This window comes from Sphaeramia orbicularis, chromosome 13 (assembly GCF_902148855.1).
Source record: "Sphaeramia orbicularis chromosome 13, fSphaOr1.1, whole genome shotgun sequence".
Taxonomy (NCBI): Eukaryota; Metazoa; Chordata; class Actinopteri; order Kurtiformes; family Apogonidae; genus Sphaeramia; species Sphaeramia orbicularis.
Window position 1 is genome coordinate 2,793,877 of NC_043969.1, and position 21,517 is coordinate 2,815,393.

The 21,517-nt window shown below is 37.0% G+C and overlaps 1 protein-coding gene across 2 annotated transcripts in view; it reads left to right on the forward strand.

Annotated features, from left to right (window-relative positions):
* The first annotated feature begins 5,303 nt into the window (after window positions 1–5,303).
* Window positions 5,304–21,517, forward strand: part of sgsm2 (small G protein signaling modulator 2) — a 166,357-nt gene continuing 150,143 nt past the window's right edge. Inside the window, exon 1 of one of the 2 annotated variants that reach the window (XM_030152610.1) lies at window positions 5,304–5,474. In XM_030152610.1, coding sequence (XP_030008470.1) covers window positions 5,415–5,474 — 60 coding nt within the window. In that variant the 5' untranslated portion in view covers window positions 5,304–5,414. The remainder of the gene's footprint in view (window positions 5,475–21,517) is intronic. The other variant, XM_030152611.1, reaches the window with a different exon arrangement.

A 21,517-nucleotide genomic window follows, 5' to 3' on the forward strand; every position in this document is an offset into this window, starting at 1 on the left:
AAAAAGAGAAAATATCCAATATGCAGCAGGTCTCAGAGAAAATGTCTTGTTGATGCCAGAGGTCAGAGGAGAATGGCCAGACTGGTTAAAACTGATAAAAAGGCAACAAGAACTCTGTATAAGTCGTATTTTTTTGACTCCCTTTGGGCCCAAGTATCACTTAAAACAGCGTATGACTTTGATCACAAGTTTTTTTTCAAATTTGTAAAACCCCAGTGATAGCCTAATGAACTCTAATGCATGAGTCTTTCCGTGGCTCTGCACCTGGATCACTTCCCTCACGGTGAACAACTTCAAAGATGACTCCATCATAAACACAGTCCACTTGTTAACATAACAAACCGAATCGTTACTCGGGCCTTTTCGGAAATTTTTTTGTGAAGTGAATTGTGGTGATGGTGACCAAACGAAAGTGGTTTCTCACAGATTTGGCAAGAAAACAACCCAGATCACTATGACGTAAAATTATACAGTCTACCACGGTTGTTTTAAAGCAGGGGTATCAAACTCATTTTCTTTCAGGGGCCACATTCAGCCCAATTTGATCTCCAGTGGGCCGGAGCAGTAAAATAATAGCATAATCTATAAAATTATGACAACTCCAAATTTTTTTAATGCAAAAAATAACATTAAGTTATGAAAAACATTTACATTTTACAAACTGTCCAAACAAAAAGGATGTGAATAACCTGAAAAATTTAATTTGTTAGGAAATGTAAGTACAATTTTATCAATATTATGCCTCGACTTATCATTTATACATGTGTGTTATGGATCAGATCTACAACGGCACAAAACATTTAGTAACAGGCAGAAAATTGTTAAAATTGTGCTTAATTTTCTTTCGACATTTCAGGATGTTCATATTTGTTCAGGTTATTCATATTTTATTGTTAAAGGATAGTTTCTTAATGTAAATATTTTCATAATTTAAAGTTTTTTGCATCAAATCAAGAGAAAAAAATTGGTGTTGTCATTATTTATAGGTTATTATGATACTATTTTTGAGTTTGATACCCTAACTTGCACTTTGCAAATTCATCCCACGGGCCAGATTTGGCACCCGGGCGGCATGTTTGACACCTGTGTTTTAAAGAATGAGTCTAGTCGGTGGATGGAGGTAAAGGTGATATTTGGGTTCAGCACTCACAAAGAGACCGCAAAATTGCTCCTTTCCCATTCCCACAATGCATTTTGCCACAAAATGTTCAAAAAGGACTGTGTTTATGATGGAGTCATCTTTGAAGTTGTTCACCGTGAAGAAAGTGACTCAGGTGCATAAGCACAGAAAGACTAATGGATTAGTGATAATTACCTCCGCCAAGGAGGTTATGTTTTTGCCAGGGTTTGTTTGTCTGTTTGTCTGTCCGTTAGTGTGCAACATAACTCAAAAAGTTATGGACAGATTTTGATGAAATTTTCAGGGTTTGTTGGAAATGGGATAAGGAAGAAAGGATTAACTTTTGGGGGTGATCGGGGGTGGGGGGGCCCACGGGGGGGCCCACTGATCAGCCTTGGCGGAGGTCTGCGCTCTCCGAGTGCTTCTAGTTAGACTATTACTCTGCTCTTTGTGATGAAAGTCAAACGCTGCTTTAAGCATTGAAACACGACAGCCTGCCAGAGTATTGTTGCAGGCCCTGTTCACCTCTTTGTGACCACAGAGAACCAACCTCTGATAACACACCATGTCACAAAGCTCACACCATCTCATAAAGCAGGGCTCTCAAACTCACTTTCTTTCAGGGAACACATGCAGCCTGATTTGATGTGCAGTGGGCCTGACGAATAAAATAATAGCATATGATAACCTATAAATAATGACAACTCCAAATTTGTGTCTTTGTTTTAGTGCAAAAAACCCCATTAAATTATGAAAATACTTACTTTTGTAAACTATTCAAACAAAAAAGATGTGAATAACCTGAAAAAACTGAAATTTCTTAAGAAAAATAACTGCAATTTTAACAATATTCTGCCTCAACTCATCATTTCTCCATGTGCATTATAGATTGAATCTATAAAGACACCAAACGCTTAGTAAAAGGCAGAAAATGGTTAAAATTGTGCTTGATTTTCTTTAGACATTTCAGGTTGGTCATATTTGTTCAAGTTATTCACATTTTATTGTTACAGGATAGTTTGTAAATGTAAGTATTATCATAATTTAATATTATTTTTTGCACCAAAACAAAGACAAAAATTTGAAGTTGTCATTATTTATAGGCATAATGTAATATTTTTTTCACATCAAACCAAGAAGAAAATATGCAGCCATTTTGTTTTGTTTTTTAGGTTATTATGTTATTATTTTACTTGAGATCAAATTGATCTGTGTGTGGAACCTGAACTATAATGAGTTCCACAGCCTTGACTGTGGAATTTTTGCACTTTGCAAATTCCTCCCAGGGGCCAGATTGGAACCTTTGGCAGGCCTCATTTGGCCCCCAGGAGACCCCTGTCATAAAGGTTTCTTGAACATTACAATGAGTTCACTGTACTCACATGGCCTTCACACTCACCATATACGAATCTTTCAGAGCACTTTTGAGATGTTGTAGAACTGGAGATTCATATGATGGATTTGCAGCTGGTAAATGTGCAGCAACTGCAACATGTCAATATGGACCACAACCTCTGAGGAAGCTTTCCAGCACCTTGTTTATCTATGCCACAAACAATTGAGGCAGTTCTGAAGCAAAAGGAGGCCCAAAGTGGCACTAGCAAGGTGTACCTAATGTAGTGGCCAGTGAGTGTAGTTGAGGTTCTGTTCTTCTCAAATACTGAACACAGAAACTAGAAAATTATTCAAATGATGCCGCAGTACATGGTTTTGACATTACAGTTTCTTTGTTATTAGCCTAATCCTGAGCCTAAGCACAACATTTTTACCTATGTCAGGGTTTCTGTTAAAAGGTTAATTTCAGGTTTTTTCTTGTTCACAATGTTGGCAGCAAGGTTATTATCATTAACAAAAACTAACGAAATGACGAAAACTAGAATTGTAAAAACATTTTCGTTAACTGAAATAAATAAAAACTATAATTAAAAGAAAAAAATGATACCTAACTGAAACTGTATTGTGTGTTTACAAAACTGACTAAAATGTATGAAAATTATGGATAAAATTCCCTTCGTTGTCATCTTTGTCAGTGTTGGATTGATATGAAATCGATTTATTTCCCTCAAGCAATTTTAGTTGCTGGCACCATATGATATTTAAGGGTCCGCCACTTGTGGTTTCCAGTCGTCTTCTGGTCCCCACTCTACCTGGAAACATGGAGACTGAAGTTGGGAGAAAGCAGCAGAGTCCTGTCTGGGATTGATTTGAATACGACCACAGAGAAGAAGAGAAAAGATATGACAAAACTAAACTAAAACTAAGCATTTAGAAAATAATGAAAACTAATAAAAACTAGCAAACCTGTTCTAAAAACTAATTAAAATGAACTGAATTAGAGAAAAAAACTCAAAACTAAATAAAACTAAACTATAATGAAAAATCCCAAACTATTAGAACCTCAGTTGGCAGTCTGTTTTTTGTGCCGGCTGCAGGTGCACCGTCAGCCCACATGGAGGCACAAGCAGGAGGAGAATATTATTTTGAATCACTCTGCTGTTGCGTCATGTATTTTGCAGCAGGGCCACTCTGCATCAATGCAAATGATGATCAGCATGTGCTTTAGTCACTGTTTTAATGGCATGTTTGGTTCTTCTTTGCTTAGACTATACATATTTCTCTGCTGGGAATGTAGCTCTGAGGGGTTTATTAAAATCATCAACCAGAATGACAAACCCTTTAACCAGCGTTTCACACCTTCCTCAGGAGAAAAGCTCTGTGGTTGGAAGTCTTTCCAAACCACGAAGGGAAAAAGGATGCTAAAAATAACTGGTAGGCTTCAGGCTCCACAGGTTGGTGTGTTGGATGCTGGGAGGCTGCAGGCTACAGGGGGAGGCGGGGCTGGATGCTGGGAGGCCCCTGTGAGTGTGTGAGTGGTTTTTTCCCCTTCCTTTTCCCTCCTCCATTGATCTTTTTTTTTTTCCTGAACTTTACTGAAAATATTTGGGTATACAAGACATAAATTTTGAACAAAAAAACAAGATGTCAAAAAGGAAAAAGCATTTGAACAAATAAATTGAAGAAAATAATGCATAGATTTAAAGACACAAAGCAGAATAGATAAATAATCGTATAAAAATAAATAAATAGAAATAACAAATCTAACAAAAAATAAACAAATAAATGCAACAAAGAGTTCAGTCTGTTTTAAAGAACTGATTATAAATTGCCAGGGTGCCAGAGCTTTTTTTTTGTTAAAGATAAATTCTAAAGATTTAATATATTTTTCAAATTCCATTAGGACCATTTTAAAATTTGGGTGTGTTTTGGTCTATTTTATGTATATGAAATTTTCCAAATAAAATGATCAAATTTACTCCTCCATTGATCAGTTTTTTTCCCCCCTCAGCTTTATTGAAAATATTTGGGTATACAAGACATAAATTTTGAACAAAAAAACAAGATGTCAAAAAGGAAAAAGCATTTGAACAAATAAGTTGAAGAAAATAATGCATAGATTTAAAGACACAAAGCAGAATAGATAAATAATCGTATAAAAATAAATAAATAGAAATAACAAATCTAACAAAAAATAAACAAATAAATGCAACAAAGAGTTCAGTCTGTTTTAAAGAACTGATTATAAATTGCCAGGGTGCCAGAGCTTTTTTTTTGTTGTTACAGATAAATTCTAAAGATTTAATATATTTTTCAAATTCCATTAGGACCATTTTAAAATTTGTGTGTGTTTTGGTCTATTTATTTTTATGTATATGAAATTTTTCCCTCAACTTTATTGAAAATATTTGGGTATACAAGACATACATTTTGAACAAACAAACAACAAGATGTCAAAAAGGAAAAAGCATTTGAACAAATATGTTGGAGAAAATAATGCATCGATTTAAAGACACAAAGCAGAATGGACAAATAATAGTATAAAAATAAATAAATAAATGCAACAATGAGTTCAGTCTATTTTAAAGAATTGATTATAAATTGCCAGGGTGCCAGAGCTTTTTTTTTTTTTTTTTTGTTAAAGGTAAATTCTAAAGATTCCAAAAATTCCATTAGAAAGATTTTAAAATGTGTGTGTGTGTGTGTGTGTGTGTGTGTGTTTTGGTCTATTTATTTTGATGTATATGAAATGTTCCTAATAAAATGATCACATTTACTCCTCCATTGATCAGTCTAGTGGTGGAAGGCGGATCCTCTGACGTCACCGCCGGGTTGCGTCAGAGTCCAGCTGAGCGAAAGGGAAGGAGGAAAAAGCAGGAATAAAAAGGGAAAGAGCTTCTGACAGGGGACGGAGAGAGGCAGCAGCGAGACACATCTGCGGACAGACACGCACACAGACATGGAGGGCTCCACGGAGGAAGAATACAAGGAGAAATTACTGTGGAACGTGAAACGTGAGGTAGGCCCGCGAGCGCAAACAGGTCCAGTATGATCAGTTTGAACGACAGGGATGCGTTCACGGACACTGTTTATTCTGGTGCGTTGGCGCCACTTGAACAAACTAATGAAATAAATAAACTAAATAAATGCAGCTAGCTAAACACTGCCCGGTTTTTGGAGCGATCTGTTGGTTTAGAGTGGTTACTATAATAAAACAAGGTGCACTATTCAGGTTTATTTCATGTGTTTGGTGTTCGTGTAAAGTGAATAAATTGAGTTGAAGCCACCTTTATTATATTATAATGCAGTACAAAAGTTTGAATTGGTCCTTTATCAGTTGAAATGTGTTGTTAGTGTTAAAGCTAGCATCCGTGCATCCGCCTGGTAAAAGCCATCGTGTAAAGTGTGACAGCAGAGCATCTCCTCAGGTTGTATTCACAGCTCAAACACAGCTCCAGGCTTTTTGTTACCGGTACTGAACGCCTCTCATCTCTCCAGTGGGGGATAAATGGTTGGTCCGTGAACCTCCCCGGCTCTAATCCTCCTCAGACCCCCTCTCCCAGACCTGCACCTGTAGGCTGCAGAAAAAAAAAAAAAAAAAAAAAAAAAAAAGCTTCATGTCAGGTTACATGACGAGCGGGAGGGAATCTGGAAAGGTGTGGCTCCCTGGGTCTACAACACAGAACACAGTGTGTGTGTGTGTGTGTGCGTGTGTGTGTGTGCGTGCGTGTGTGTGTGCGTGTGTGTGTGTGTGCGTGTGTGTGTGTGTGTGTGTGTGCGTGCGTGTGTGTGTGGCCGCTTCCAATGGAGAGGAAAGGTCAGGCTAAAAATATCAGATCACAAATCTAATTCTGTCAAACGGAAATGTGGGGAAATTTTAGGATTCATTTTGTTTAGGCAGAGGTGCAGTGGAGGTAATACACTGTTCAAATATCACCTCATCTCATGAACTAAAGACACTAATGAATGTATGTTCACTGAATGATGTATTGTGTTAATGCATTCACCTCAGCCTGTGCTTTGTGTGGGTTAACAGTACACAGAGGCTGATCAGATGCCTTATTTTACTTCCTACCACATTTCAACCTTAGGTTTTTTTTTTTTCAGCTTGCAAATTCTCATCCTTTTTGTCAGTGATGTTTGTGTGTAATTGGAATAATTGTAAAGGCTTTTTAAATATTCTTGTGTTTATTGCCATGCCCTTTGTCTGATATATGTAGACAATATTCATTAGATGAATGTAAGACAGACAGATGAATCAGTTCATCTGCACTGATAAGATGTTACACAAACTAGTGTCACCGGCTGAACTTGGCCCTGACGGTGGCTGATGATGAACATGTACAGCTAGAAAAACACACCAGGAATCATCTAGATTTTAGTTGTTGGTTGGATGTACAGTTCCAGATTTATTTATTAGTTAGGCCAATTACAGTACATTACAGTTCCAGCTGTATTTCTTAGTTAGGCTATTTTATTTAGTTAGGTGTTTATTCTTTGTTTTGGGAGTTCAGTTCAACAATCAAATGCTTTCTAATAAATTCTAAAAGTACATTTCTTACAGTGGTGAATTTCATTTAGTTGATTATGATTTAGGCTTTTTCCTACTGATATTCAAAAACTCACTATTGATCCACCTAATATATAGTAATAAAATGGACAGTTTGATATTTACTGAACTTTATTGACCGTTTCACTTGACAAAGGAGGTTTCAGCCACAGGTTGTATGTTTGTTGTCTGTTTCCGTCACCCGTGGCCATGATTGTTTCTCACTGTTTGACTAGACCACGCAAGGTAGCCTGAGGATCCCCAAGTTCTACTGCTGAGTGTTGGCAGTTTGTCGAGGAAACCACATTTTTCATTGAGAGAAAATGACTTGTGTTCAGGAGTAAATTTAAAAAAAAATCAATGTAGCATATCATACAATTTTTTTATATGTTGGTGCGTAAGCCTAAAATGTGTACTATATTACAATGTGTACATTATTATACAGCATTTGTACAGGAATCACTGTGTACCGGGCTGTTCGATTCATATAAGCAGCACAATGTTAAAATTTCTCATTTCAAAGATGTATTGAGATGTGGATGTCTTAATGAAATTGAGTGGTGCTGCCAGTGACCAGTCACACCTCTGTATGTAAAGTATCGTAATGTGTATTGAAGTGTATCACACATATACTAGTGTTGTAAAACACAGACGTTCATATTATTGACTGGTGGAGTTGAATTTTTTAATACACTTTCAAAAAAATAGCTATTACATATTAATTGATGGAAAAGGAACCATTCGCAGTAGTATAGAAAAGTGAGCATCTGATGCACTTAGATGGATCCAGAATTGTTGTGCATTTGACAGGTGACTCTTTCTTGAATCAAATTGTGAAGCTGGTGAAGGTTCACACCTCCAGTAGTGTCAGTGTAAGTGGTTACAGTGTACGTTCATTGTCAGTCTCCTCATACTGGTTTGAAAGTCCACACTTCATACACAGCAGACGGCATCACTGTTTTATGAAATGACAGTGTCAAAGAATTGCAAGTGATACCAAAGAATGCCGTAGGATATCGTATGTCTACTCAAAGGATGGCTTGTACTGTGGGAAAGGCATAAAAAAATGTAACCAAGGAAGTTAGAGTGAAAGAGTCTTGACATGTTAGAGTGAAAGCCCACAAAAGGGACAAAAACCACCAAGTCAACACCAGAGTTTGGGTTATTTTTATTGTATCAAATCAAGTACTTCATACCTATTTGTGGTTTCCAGTAATTTGCTTTGTTTTGCATTTGTACACTGTGGCCTTTTTTGCTAATTTATGTTTTCTTTCCTTTGAAAATTTCTTGTTAAACCATCACATATTTGTATTTGAAGCTTTTGTTTTCCCAAATATCCATATATAGTGCAGTTTTTCTACATAATTTGCAGTGGGCCCGATGTGTTGTGAGGATCTAATTTGCATATCCAAGCTAAATACTTCTTGAGTCCACCCCCAGCTCTTCTGCACTCACCCACAGGTTTAGGTCTTAAATAATTGAATCATCACGTCGTGTGTAAGGCTCAGAATAGCTTCAGTTGTCAGGATGTCTGCAGGCACTGAAAATAGGTGTCTCCCAAATACAATGGGAAATAGAGGAACATTGCATTCTGGGGTCACTGGACCATTTGAAGCTGTGTTGATGCTTCCAGCTGTGTTTTCCAGCCCACCTCCAGTCATTATGACTTGTGCTCTGTTAGCATTAATCATAAATGTTTGCTGGCAGGTAAACTTTTAAAGAAATGGGATGGTTTGTACTAAATATCCATGGCTTGAATTTTAATTTTTTATTGAAATGTGTGGCTTTCATAGACAATTCACTCTTCTTAATTGCAATATAAAAAAATCATTAAAGGAAATCATGTTTATATATTTTTTTAATGGTTGTTTTAATGATGTAACCAAATTAATATTGTGATACTTTGCCATGGGATAAAAAAAATATACAGTTAAATTTAGGTCATCATTTTTGTGACACTGAAATGGAACTGTTTTGTACAACATGGCAATTCCAGAACCACTGTGCTTTCAGGCTGAAAACAATTTACCCTTACATGAAGAAACTGCTGTTGGTTGAGAACCATATTGATCTGTTGTTTTGCAAATGTTGCCTGAACATGTAGCATTTTGCCCAATTTGTCCAGTTACTTATTTTTTTCTTGGTGTGTATCCACATGAAAATCGGTAGTGAGATTGACCACAATCCATCTATGAGACGCTGGTCGATGCTGTCTGACATTTTAAAGCACACCGGTTCTGAGGTAATCTGGTCTGAGCAGAGCCCAGATGCCCCTGCTTTAGAGTTCCTTGTCTCTTTAAGCAGCACTCAGCTATCTCAGTATTGCTTGGCAACTGAAAGCTTTAGCAGCTCCCCAAGAAGTTAAATTGCATCAGTTGGCGATTAATATCACAGCAGTGAGGCGGCTCTGTCAGGTGGTCTGTTGTACTGAAACAAAAAGTGCCTTTCTGTAAACACCTGCTAGTATCAGGCTGCTTTTGTTTTCCTGATGGGTACAGCAGAGCTTTATTTAGAAGATGGTTAACAGCAGCAATCCACGCCAAGCTGAAAGGCTTATCGTTAAGCAAAACAGATTGTTTTAGTGTTAATATCCTGGTACTGTTGATGTGAAAGGCACAGTTATGTAAAAACCTCCGACAGAAAAACGGGCTGTTCAGGAAGCACTGAATTAGTGCACGTGTATGCACACATGCATGAGTAGTGGATGATCTTGTTGTAGTTAAAGGATAGGTTCACTATTTTAAAATAATAAAGTGTAAGTGTAATATGATGGTACTAACAGGTAGAGACAGAGGCTTATTAAGGTTTAGGCTGTTTCAGACGGTGGGGATCCACAGAACTTGGCTTTGAGAGACTTCTTACCAGGAGTTACTGACTGGCAGGGAAAATAATTGCTCACTTTCTGCCAGTTATATTTTTTAATATTTAGTTTGATGTTCTATTCCAGATTTATGAATTGGTTACTCTTATCTAGATAGGTGTTGGTTGCTTTGACTCAGATTCCACAGTTCAATGTTTCAGTTGAATAGTTATCCAGTTTATAATGAAGTTACAGATAATGTTGTTTTTTTCTTTCTTTCAAATAATTAGCTTTTTTTGCAGTAAACTTTTTATACACTGTTGCCCATAAAGCTGGAATAATTTTGTTTTCAGACACATTCTTTTATTTATTTCTACACATTAGTAATCACCTTTTGATGAGGTAATGCGTACATACTTAGTCCCAGTTACACTTTATCTATCAGGAATAAATTGCATTGTCACAATTATTTCATAAGAAGACAGGAACAATTTTAAGGCAGTGGCTACTGCCACAGTACAGTGGCACGAAATACTGCTTTGTCTATTGCTACAGAGCCAATCAGTTGTTAGCATTTGTACTCGAGCCAATCATGGATACTGTTCCATCAACTCATTATCCTCTTGTTGCCACAGTACTGTGGTAATATTCGGCATATACTTCACTTCAGTGCATCCTTTTGTCCATTTTTCTTCCATAGTACTGTGGCAATTAATGGAAGGAATGACAAATTAGTGAAAGTATATAGTATAAAACAGGAGTTATTGTTGTAAATGCTCTATATGTTGTTGTTTTAAGGTGTTCTTTGCTCTGTGCAGTCAATTAGGTTGGAGAAGGTGGGCGGGGCTACATGTTAGATGCAGCAGTGTGCCAGGTTACTTCTCAGTTCTGTGTCAGTTCAGTGTATGAGAGCTGTGGTCTGAATTCTGCACTCTGAACATTGTCCCTGTGGCTGATTTATATCAATGTTGGATTTGCCTACCGGCGCCGTGCCCCCCCCCCCCCCCCCCCCCCCCCCGCTTTGAAAATTAGCAGAAAAAAAAAAAAGCTACTTTGACCAGGAAATAAACCTGAGTTGTCCGTGTTGCCGGCCGACGTGTTACTTATTGAGCTGGATCTCCACTGTCTTTAGGTCCCACCTATTTGCTATGAGGTTGCCTCAGTACTTTTCAGGATGGGACAGGTTACCAGTCTACACATGATATACAGGGAGGGATTTGCTTGGTTATGGTGTGGTGTGGCCTGGGGGAGGGGGTCATGTTGTTCATTCTGTTGTTATAATAATAATAATAATAATAATAATAATAATAATAATAATAATAATGTGCTTTTCAGTCAGTATAGTTCTTTGTTATTTATTCAAAAACTTTTCTGTTCTTCTATCTATCTATCTATCTATCTATCTATCTATCTATCTATCTATCTATCTATCTATCTATCTATCTATCTATCTATCTATCTATCTATCTATCTATCTATCTATCTAATAATAATAATAATAATAATAATAATAATAATAATAATAATAATAATAATAATAATAATTTGTTATTATTATTATTAGTATTATTATTATTATTATTATTAGCCAAGCTGAATCAAAATCCGTCATCTGGTGGTGACCTGACTGAGACTGCGTTTAGACGGTTGCATTCTTACTTTTAATTCTGTGTTTAGATGTGCATTTTGGGGGGAAAATCTGCATGCAGACAGACACACGAACATGTGTGAAATTTCCTTTTTATTAGCGTAGTAGGCACGCCTCAGTGGCGACTGCAGCTGTATATGTCTGCACGCCCTGTGAGTACTGAGTGATGAGAGAGAGAGAGAGAGAGAGAGATGCATAGACACCTAACTGGGACGGAAGCTGATGGAGAGCCTATAGGCCCCCACAGAGTCGGGCATACTTGACTCCTCGGACGTCCACACGTACTCAAGGTGGACTCGATGTGTCCCAAAGCGGACATCCACCAGACATGTCCGCGTAAAGCTCAATTTTTACGACTGCACAGACTCTGCGTGAGCCTCCAGCTGTCTTTATTGATGGTGACATGTTTTTTTCTGACAGATATAAACCTACTAGGGGGTGTGGAAATTTCCTTCATCATATTCAAAGATGCATTCCAGTGGTGACATCATAATCATGTCAGACTTATGTGTTGTCTCTGCTGAGACAGATCTTGGTATTAAAAAGCTGCAGCTACATTTGTTCTAAATATTTAGTGGGAAGTTTAGCTGAAAAAACAAGGAGTCATAATGGGGAGGAAAGAATGGGTCGAATTGTGACTTGTTTTCATCATGAAAAATAACAAAAGTCACATGCATGGCTTTATTCTATTTTTGCTCTGTTTAGACCCAAATAATAAAAGAATTGTATTGTCTCTGATGTCACCTCTGTGGGTCTATTTTTGAACACAGAAAATTGATCAAGAATCAATAAGGGAATCAAGAAGGAATGAGATCAGTAAGTACAGTCAATAATGGAAGTGGTATTTGTCAAATCTTATCGGTTCCCATCCCTAATGGGTACATGACCAGTGAGCAGACAGTCCTTTGTATCCATCAGTACCAGTATCTTCTGCTCCATTGATGAGGACAGTCTACAGTGGTCCACTTCACTTGTCAGTCCCACAACAGACTGTGTAAAAGACTGAAGTATTGTGTTTTTGTGAGGTGTATGATGTGTCATTTACCCAGAGCTCCATGACAAATGTGATAATGACAGATGATTGAGGGAGAGCAGGGGCTTCTGTGATCCTGGTGTCAGAGTCGTGGTCTGTAGAAATGACTGAATGGAATCGAAATGGCAGGATACAAGGACGGGCCCATAATGCCTGAAATGGTGCCACTGTTCACCTGCACTGGGTCTGAAAGAGAGGTGGAAGCACACAAGGAGCTGTAAAGATGGTGAACAGGATGGACAGAGACTGTGTCACTGACCTGGCTTGTAGTGTAGCTGTTTATTAATGTAGATTACAATGTTTAAATGTGGTAAATGGGTTAGGATTGGGGTGTTTAAAAAATGTTAATTCCCATGTTCCACCACCAGGGCTAAATGTGAAGACAAAAGGGTAGTGCCAAAACTGGCAGTTCCCAAATATGTGGCCCTTTAAAAATGGGAAGAAAAACAAGAAAAAAAAATGCACACAGTTTAGCTCCCATATTGGGATTTATTAAAGTCATTATATTTCAGATACCCAAGGCTACATTTTTAACCCTTAAATGCATGAATGTTTGGACCCTTCATTCTTCCTTTAGTGGTTCAAAGATGACCCACGTTAAAATCAGTGTACTTTTATTCCACCTTTGTCATTTTGTCATGTTAAAAATAATCGTATGTATCATATTTTAGTTCACAAAAGAATGATTTCATGTTTGATTTTTTTGTTTTTTTTTATTTTAAATTTAACAAAAATTTCAATAATTTAAAAATGTTTTTCAAAACTTTGTGTTTGATGCTTGCAGGTGTAGGTGCAAACCATCTGGTCCATGGTGTCTACACCTCCTTTGGTCTTGCTGTAGAATGAATGAATGTAGGGTGAATCAAAGATTCAGATGAAATTCCATTGAAAATGAATGCGGATTATTTTTGACCCACCTATGGAAGCTTGGGGTAGTAATACAAAAACTACAATTTCATAAAATCTGTAACATGTAAGTTAAAAAATTTTAATGCCATGATGTCATTAACATTTTTTTTTAGGAATACCTGGAATATGAAATATGAGCAACTTTTCATTACAAAGATATTGCCAGAAAACAACTTCACTGGGTCATTTTTGACCCACATATGCATCTAAGGCAGTGGTTCACAACCTTTTTTGGCTCATGACCCCATTTTAACATCACACATTTCTGGCGATCCCAGACATTCAAAACAGAGATGTTTTTGTTTTCGTTTTTTTTTTTTTTTTTGCTAAAATTAATTTGTTTTTGATCATGTAATAATTTGCTACACCATTTGCCAAATAAACATTGATTTTAGATGACATTTAGTCTATATAATGTATATTATTATGGATGGAGGTAGTAAAGCCAGGTGTAGATTACTGCACAAAGGGAGGATTTTATTTTCCTTAGTCAGGATACGTACAGTCAGTCCAGTTTGTATTTACAAGGCTGCAAATTAATATTGAACAAACAATAACTCAAACTATGAATTATGAAAGCGCTGCAGCATCTGAAACCGGCCACAATGAACATCTGAAAGACGCACACAGTCACATGACCGGGTCAATCAAGATAGATATTATATAGTGACTGCATTTTATCTGAACTTGATTTTTACCAGGAAAAGTGCGTGGTGTTTTAATTATAATGAAATATATATTGAATCATTAAAAAATATTTTTAATAGTATATATATTTTTTTTTTAAATCAATTACTAGAAATTTTAGGCAACCCCACGTGGGGTCGCCACCCCCAGGTTGAAAAGCACTGATCATGGTTAAAGCTGAGTGGTAAAGTTGGGGGTACTTCTGAAGCTCAGTAAATCTTTTCTGGTCCAGTAAACCTCAGTATTCAGTTGATGGTGGAAGCTGCTGCTGTTCCCTTTCCTTTCTTTAAAACTGTCATCTGCTTTGCTTGGCATGTTAAAGCTCATAGATAAACTGCATGAACTTGCTTTTACCCCAAAGAAATGTTCTGTCATTATGCAGCAGTGTCTGGGTAGCCCTCAGACTGATGCCCCCTCCAGGTCAGAATTATTTCCTCCTTGCCACAACCTTATTTTATGACTGCTTCTCCAATAGCTTGGAAGGATGAGGCAGCTCTCTAAACTGCAATGATATCCACTTGATTTTTTTTGTACACTGAGGTTAAATGTTAATTTCTGACCTATTTTCTTGGCAAGAAAAGTGGAGAAATTGATTTGACACCGGCTCTTGCACCTTTAAGGAGAATAAGAGAGGATTACAGATATAAAATATCTGTAAATGTTCCAAATTCCACTTGTTGCGATTGATGCAGAGGGTCAGCAAGTGCATGAATGATAGAAAATGACAGATAGTTTCCCTTAACTCGTCCTTTAGTCTGCTGTCACCGCTGCGCCACTGCAGCCCTCCTCCACATCTACCAACCCTACCAGGGCATGAATAATTACCTCATTAATGATCGTGTCCTCTCGGCTGTGGCTTAACAAAGGCTGATTAGGATGGAACCATGTTATGCTGCAGCACCTCTGACTGATGGAGAAACACACAAAGAAATCAGAGATGATAATACAGTAGAGGTTTATATTATTCTGCATATTTCCAACACATGTTTAACACTGATTAACATTATACATGTTGTAATCAGTGGTGATTTGTTAGGGTTTAATTTCTCATGTTAAAAAACAAAATAAGCAAGAAAACAGAACAAACCAGTTAAGTGAATGCATCCAATTCTAAATGTACTAATGAGTATGAAAATGGCATAGGCTGAATGTTATTACCTTTTAACCATCTTATTTAAACTCAAAAGATAACATAAAAACATGCACCAGCAGTTGTATTATCATAAATCACATCAAATACACACAAATGCATCAGAGCCATCGATCTTGATTTTGAGCATTTTAATTTACTATTTCAATTCAATTACATGCATTTTTTGACTATTAGAATAAACTCCTAAATGTAGTGATGACGCTTGAATATTTAAATGTATTATCTATGAAAACTGATTTCTGCTTAAAATAACTAAGTTCCATATTTTTAAAGAATTATGGACTCACATTAATTAAGCAGTGAAGACGGTTCTTACCACCTAGCAAGACACAACTTGCAGTAGTACAAACTGATATTCATACCTTAATGAAGTCAAGTATATTTGAACTTAATTTTGTCCAGTGTCATAAATCATTAATTTGCCTTGAGGCATTTAAAGGTCCAGTGTCCAAGATTCAGCCAGATTTAGAGAAATCTGTTTACATATTTAACTTATATTTTCATTAGTGTATAATCACATAAAAATACAAATGGATGTATTTTTGTTGAGGGATTCAGCATTGAATGAGACACTGTTGCGCATTAATTTGGAATAAAATATTTTTACTTCTTCTCATGAAATGATTGTTGCAATTTGATTGATTCTTGATAAAGTGCAACTAAGATCTCTGTGTGTAATTATTGCATATACTTTTCATGAACTTGTATATTTGAATATGTATTCTTTCAAATATAATATGATGAAGGACTGAAAGATAGTAACTATATTTGCATTTTATATAATGAGGGTTTCTTTGTTGTGTGTGTGTGTGTGTGTGGGGGGGTGACAACCAAAACAACCAAAATAAACACTATATCAGAAATGGCTATCTACCAAAATCCTATTTTAAAAACTGGTACCAGTATTGAAATTTCCAATCAGTGTATTCTGGTTTTAGTCACCCTTAGAATGAGTTGTATATAAACAGGTCATGTTCTAGTCTAACGTGCTGTTCCACAATGTTTCAACAGTTGTTCAGAACGCAGTACTTTGCCTTTGTTTTGTAGCAGGTGTTGTTAAGGTGCAGTACCATCATCTACTATGTTTGAGTATGGATCAGAGTTAATACCCCCTTAACTAAGAAGCCTAAAACAGATTAAACAAACACTGGCTCAAATGTGGGACTAACATAATTTCTGCAGCCAGAGTGGAATAGAGGGAGAGGGGGTTGGTCACTTGGTTGTGATCTACACATTCACTACAGTTAAAAAATTACACATTTAATCTTTAAAGCAGCATATGACTTCCATCACAATTTTTTTTTTCAAATTTGTAAAACCCCAGTGATATCCTAATTATCACTAATTCATTAGTCTTTCCGTGCTTATGCACCGGAATCACTTCCCTCTCGAACTTCGAAGATGACTCCATCATAAACACAGTCCCTTTGTTTACATAACAAACCGAAATGTCACTCGGCGTTTTCTGAGATTTTGTCGCGAAGTGCATTGTGGGAATGGTGACCAAGCAAAAGCAGTTTCTTACAGATTTGGCAAAAAAAATGAGCCAGATCACTACGACATGAAATTATCCAGTCCACCACGGTTGTTGTAGAGAATGACTAGTCGGTGGATGGAGGTAAAGGTCACATTTGTGTTCAGTACTCACCAAGAGACAGTGAAATTACTGCTGCGTGGAATTCCCATACTCACAGTGCACTTCGCGACAAAATTTCCGAAAAGGCCAGAGTGACGTTTCGGTTCATTATGTAAACAAATGGACTGTGTTTATGATGGAGTCATCTTCGAAGTTGTTCACCACGAGGGAAGTGATTCGGGTGCATAAGCACAGAGAGACTGAGGGATTAGTGATAATTAGGATATCACTGGGGTTTTACAAATTTGAAAAGAAGATTGTGATGAAAGTCAAACGCTGCTTTAAAGTCTGCGCACTGTATAAACTGACTGATCTCAATAAATGGCATTTTATGTCACACCAGTTCTTATACCATTTGGCGTGCTATACCTGTGCATTTTCGACCTTTCGCTTGTTATTCAATGCCATTTGGCCTCCATTGGCTTACATTAACTAGTGATTGCATCTCAATTTACGCCAAGATCTACAGTTCACATAATCCTAACCCTTACCCTAACCCTCAGTGCGTGGTATGTGACGCATCGATTTAGGTTGGATGGGGCTAATAACAGTGTGCACATACATGTGGAAAGCTTATAATGTGTACAGATAACACGCCAATTGAAAGTGGCGTGTATATTTACGCAGAGTCATGATATCATGTTGAACCTCCGGTCATTTGAACTGCAGCTGGAATAAGGGAAAACGACTCCCACAAATCTTTGAATGGGTTGAAAAGCAGTATTTTGTCACATTGCTGTATTTTCTTTTGTGGTAGGGTAAAGATTAGAGATCAATAGAATTAAACCATAAACATGAAAACAGAAGTGAATGCATTATATATTGACAGGACTACATATAAACTCTAACAGCAGGGAATACTTGAGACAGGAAGGAGTTATTTTGCTAAATAAACCTTATAGCAGTAATATTTAGTGACTTCTACACCCATTACCTGACTGAGCAGAAACAGCAGAGGTGTGGTGATTGCCCTGTTCTCAGATGCATTGTGATGCAGATTTATGCATCGATGCAGCAAATCAATTATTAGATGACTGCAGCACAAAAATTATACTATATAACACTTGTTATTGATGTTTCAGCCTCAGACCAGACAATACATTTGTAAAGTGACGCTGCTAACTTGCCCTTTTGCATTGAATTGTGGGTTAACTTGTGACATTAAAGGTTAAAGGTTAACTCAGGTTAACTCTCCCCTGTGGGGAGATTAGGCGTCTGGCTTTTACCCATCCGAATACACACACAGTATCCAGCATTAGCAATTAGCGTTAGCACATAGCACACATTAGGAGCAGTGAGCTACTATTGAAGGTGCTCTGGAACCAACTCCAGATCGTCATCAACATTGTGCTCAAAGGCAATGGCAGGAGAATTGACCTACACTATATTGACGGAAGTACACGTTGAATTCAGGTGTTTCTTTTCTAACAGCATCTGGGTTACGAAGCAATAATGACAAATGTCATAATATCGTTTTATATTGCTATAAATATTGCATTGGTTAGTTTAGTTTAAATCGTTGTCTTTGCTTCCAAAACGCCTCAGAGAAGGCTTTGACTTAATTTCTCTCAACATTGATTTTGTTTTTGTTTGTTTTTTTGTTTTTCTTTTTTATCCATGACTATGATTTTACATGTTCTGCCTCAAAATTTCTAAAATATTTTTCATGCTCTGTCTGTAAATAATAATTTTCTACCATAACTAATCATCTAATTTCTTCACATCTCACTGAGGAAGAAAAATATCCCATTAAACTTTAAGGAAATTATTGATGTTTATATCTCAAATCAGCATGAACAGGACATCTTACAATCTGTAGCAATGATGTGTCCCAATGTTTTTGTCCACATATTTTATAAACATCAATATCAAGAAGGAACCTTTTTTTCCTAAAAACAAAAAAAGCTCTCTGAACCAGGATTAAGTTAGATTTGAAATTTTCATTTCACAGTTTTATTTGTATGTAGATTTTCAGTTTGGTATGGGCTTTATGCACAGCTCCACTTCTTCCTGAACTTGAAGCAGCTCCTTTATTTCCTGTTTTTCATTATTGGACACACTGATTAATCCAGGTGTGTCTGCTGCTTCTTTTGTGACTACTGTGGTCAAACGCGTCTGGATTAATCAGTGTGTCCAATAATGAAAAACAGGAAATAAAGGAGCTGCCTTAAGTTCAGGAAGTAGTGGAGCTGTGCATAGAGCCCATTAGTTCAATTTACATTTACAGATACAAAAGTAGTTTTATTTAGTTTCAGTAAGTGGTTCACTGGATTTCACCCTCGGCCACAGTGGCTGCAGGGTATTGTCATCAGTTGGTCATCTGTCTGTCCGTCCGTCTGTCCAAAGTCTTTGCCATACAGTGATAAATCAAGCCACTAGGGGCAGGCCCCCAAAGAGTTGGCTGGAATCGTCCGTATACACTCCGTGGATATTTGCGTGTACTCTTGTACTCTGACTGCACTCAAAGCAGAGCCAAAGCAGACGTGACAGTGCACAGCATGGTTAAGAAAAAAAGAGGGATGAATGAAAATGCCTCAGTAACGCATCATTTGGAAAAACGAACACTGGTGTCTCCACTTCCTGTCCAGCTTCACTGCGGCTTGACAGTGGAGACGGGGCGGAATCTCTGCGATAGAGTGGAGATTCCTCCTCACCCCATTCAGGTGACAGAAATGGGGCTAAACAATAACTTTCACCAATAGTTTGCCCAAGCCTGTGAAAATGACCCTAATGTAAACGCGAACGATAATAATGCAATGTTAGTGTCCGGCCCGGCTCTGGGTATAGGCAACACATGCAGCTGCCTAGGGCGCCATCTGCTGGAGGGGGCACCAAATGACAGACAAAAAAAAACAAAAAACAATAAAAGAAATGAATAGATAAATTAGAATATCTGTATAATAAATTTGAAACACACCCTTTACACTTCCTTGACATGTTTTCTCTTAAATAAATCACAATTAAGCCTCAATATGACAAATCTTTATTCCACTTATCCCACTTTGTGGATTCTGTCATTCACATTTATTTCTTACTCACTATTGAAAGGCATGACACCAACTCACATGATCTCTTAAACATGCTAAGTATCTAAAAGTTTGAATCATTTCTCATTGTGTATTTATTTCTCTTAGACTTATTTCTCATATACTTATGGTTCATTTACATTAATTCTTTATCACTGTATGTACTGTTTTAGATAAATCTTGGATTCCTTTGTACATCTATCACACAAACCAATTCCAGTATTAATTCAGTCTCAAATATTTTAGGTATTGCAAATCAACATATCAGTGATTTTGAAGATCTTCACAAGTCAGACTGAGGGTTTTGAAGTGCGAGCATGTTATGTTACTAATTTAGTTTTAGTTTGTGTTACTTTGTTTTCTGTTTCTTTTCTTTTTTTAATTTTTCTTTTTTTTTCAGTTAATTTCTTCGCTGCCGCTTTTTGTTAAGTATAATTACAAGAATTCACCCCATAAAATAACCACCTTTGTTAGACTAAGTAGTGATAATAATGGTAAAGTTTCATCTTTATTTCATTTGCTAGTCATTATTTCAGACAGTGGGCAGCGGTTGCCTGTTGCAGTATAACATATTTTTGTGTTCATATTTTTTGTGGCAATATAATAAGGGGCCAATTTTATTACTATATTTTATTATTTGATTATAAAGATAATATTGTATTTACAGCCTAGTAGAAAAGTATGGATAATTAGTAGTTAAAATGTACTTTTTTGCTAAAACATCCTATTTATCCATCCTGTGCTTGGCGCTAACCTGTTATTTTTGCCTGTATTAAACCTGAGGACAGACTTAATCAGCAGTAACTGATCACCTGCTCTGATGTAATTACAACCGCACCGGAAAAAGAAAACAGGCAAACCTTCATGTGGAAGTCTGGACCAGATAAGTTTGGTCCCACTTTTGCAATTTGTAAGAAAAACAAACCAAGAATGCTGGAGTTTGGGCTAAACAACTGTGAGTCATCAGTTAGCTAACAAGCTATCATCTCCAGCAGAGCTAGGTATTGATTTTGTGACTGGAGTAACTATAACGGTAAGAGCAAAATATTGACAAGCAGTGGCTTTAAAATGTTCATTTTCTGATCCAGCAGGAGCCAAACATACTTCTGTCTCTAAACTTCCCTGAGTCGCTCATCTCAGGAAAATGATCAAGCTCAATTTTCTGCCCTGATTATAAAGTCTCCTAATCCTGCATTATGAACGCTGGCCTAGACTGACCACAAACAGGCTGCATTAGTCAATAGTCTGCTGCACATTTCTTCTCTTTTCTGTATCAACCCAGAAAATGTTCCTCATTTGTGTTCATAAAAAACATACTGTCAATGACTGTTCCCACAGTCATGAACATGAGATAAAGGGAAAAGCAAATGCGTCCTTATGGAACTGACAGTTGGCTAATGAGCTCTTCCCTCTGTTTCTCCCAGAAACCATTAGCTCCAGGATTCTCAGAAGTGTTTCAGAGTAAGCTAGCTCCACTCAGCCGATTGACACACTGACTATTTCTTGTTGTTTTAGTGTCAAGTGTGGAGCTTGATGCTTAGTTTGTTACAAGATAAATGGACGATAAAAGTGCTCTTTAGCAGAAGTAAATGAATGCAATTGTGTATGTGTTAGGCTGCAG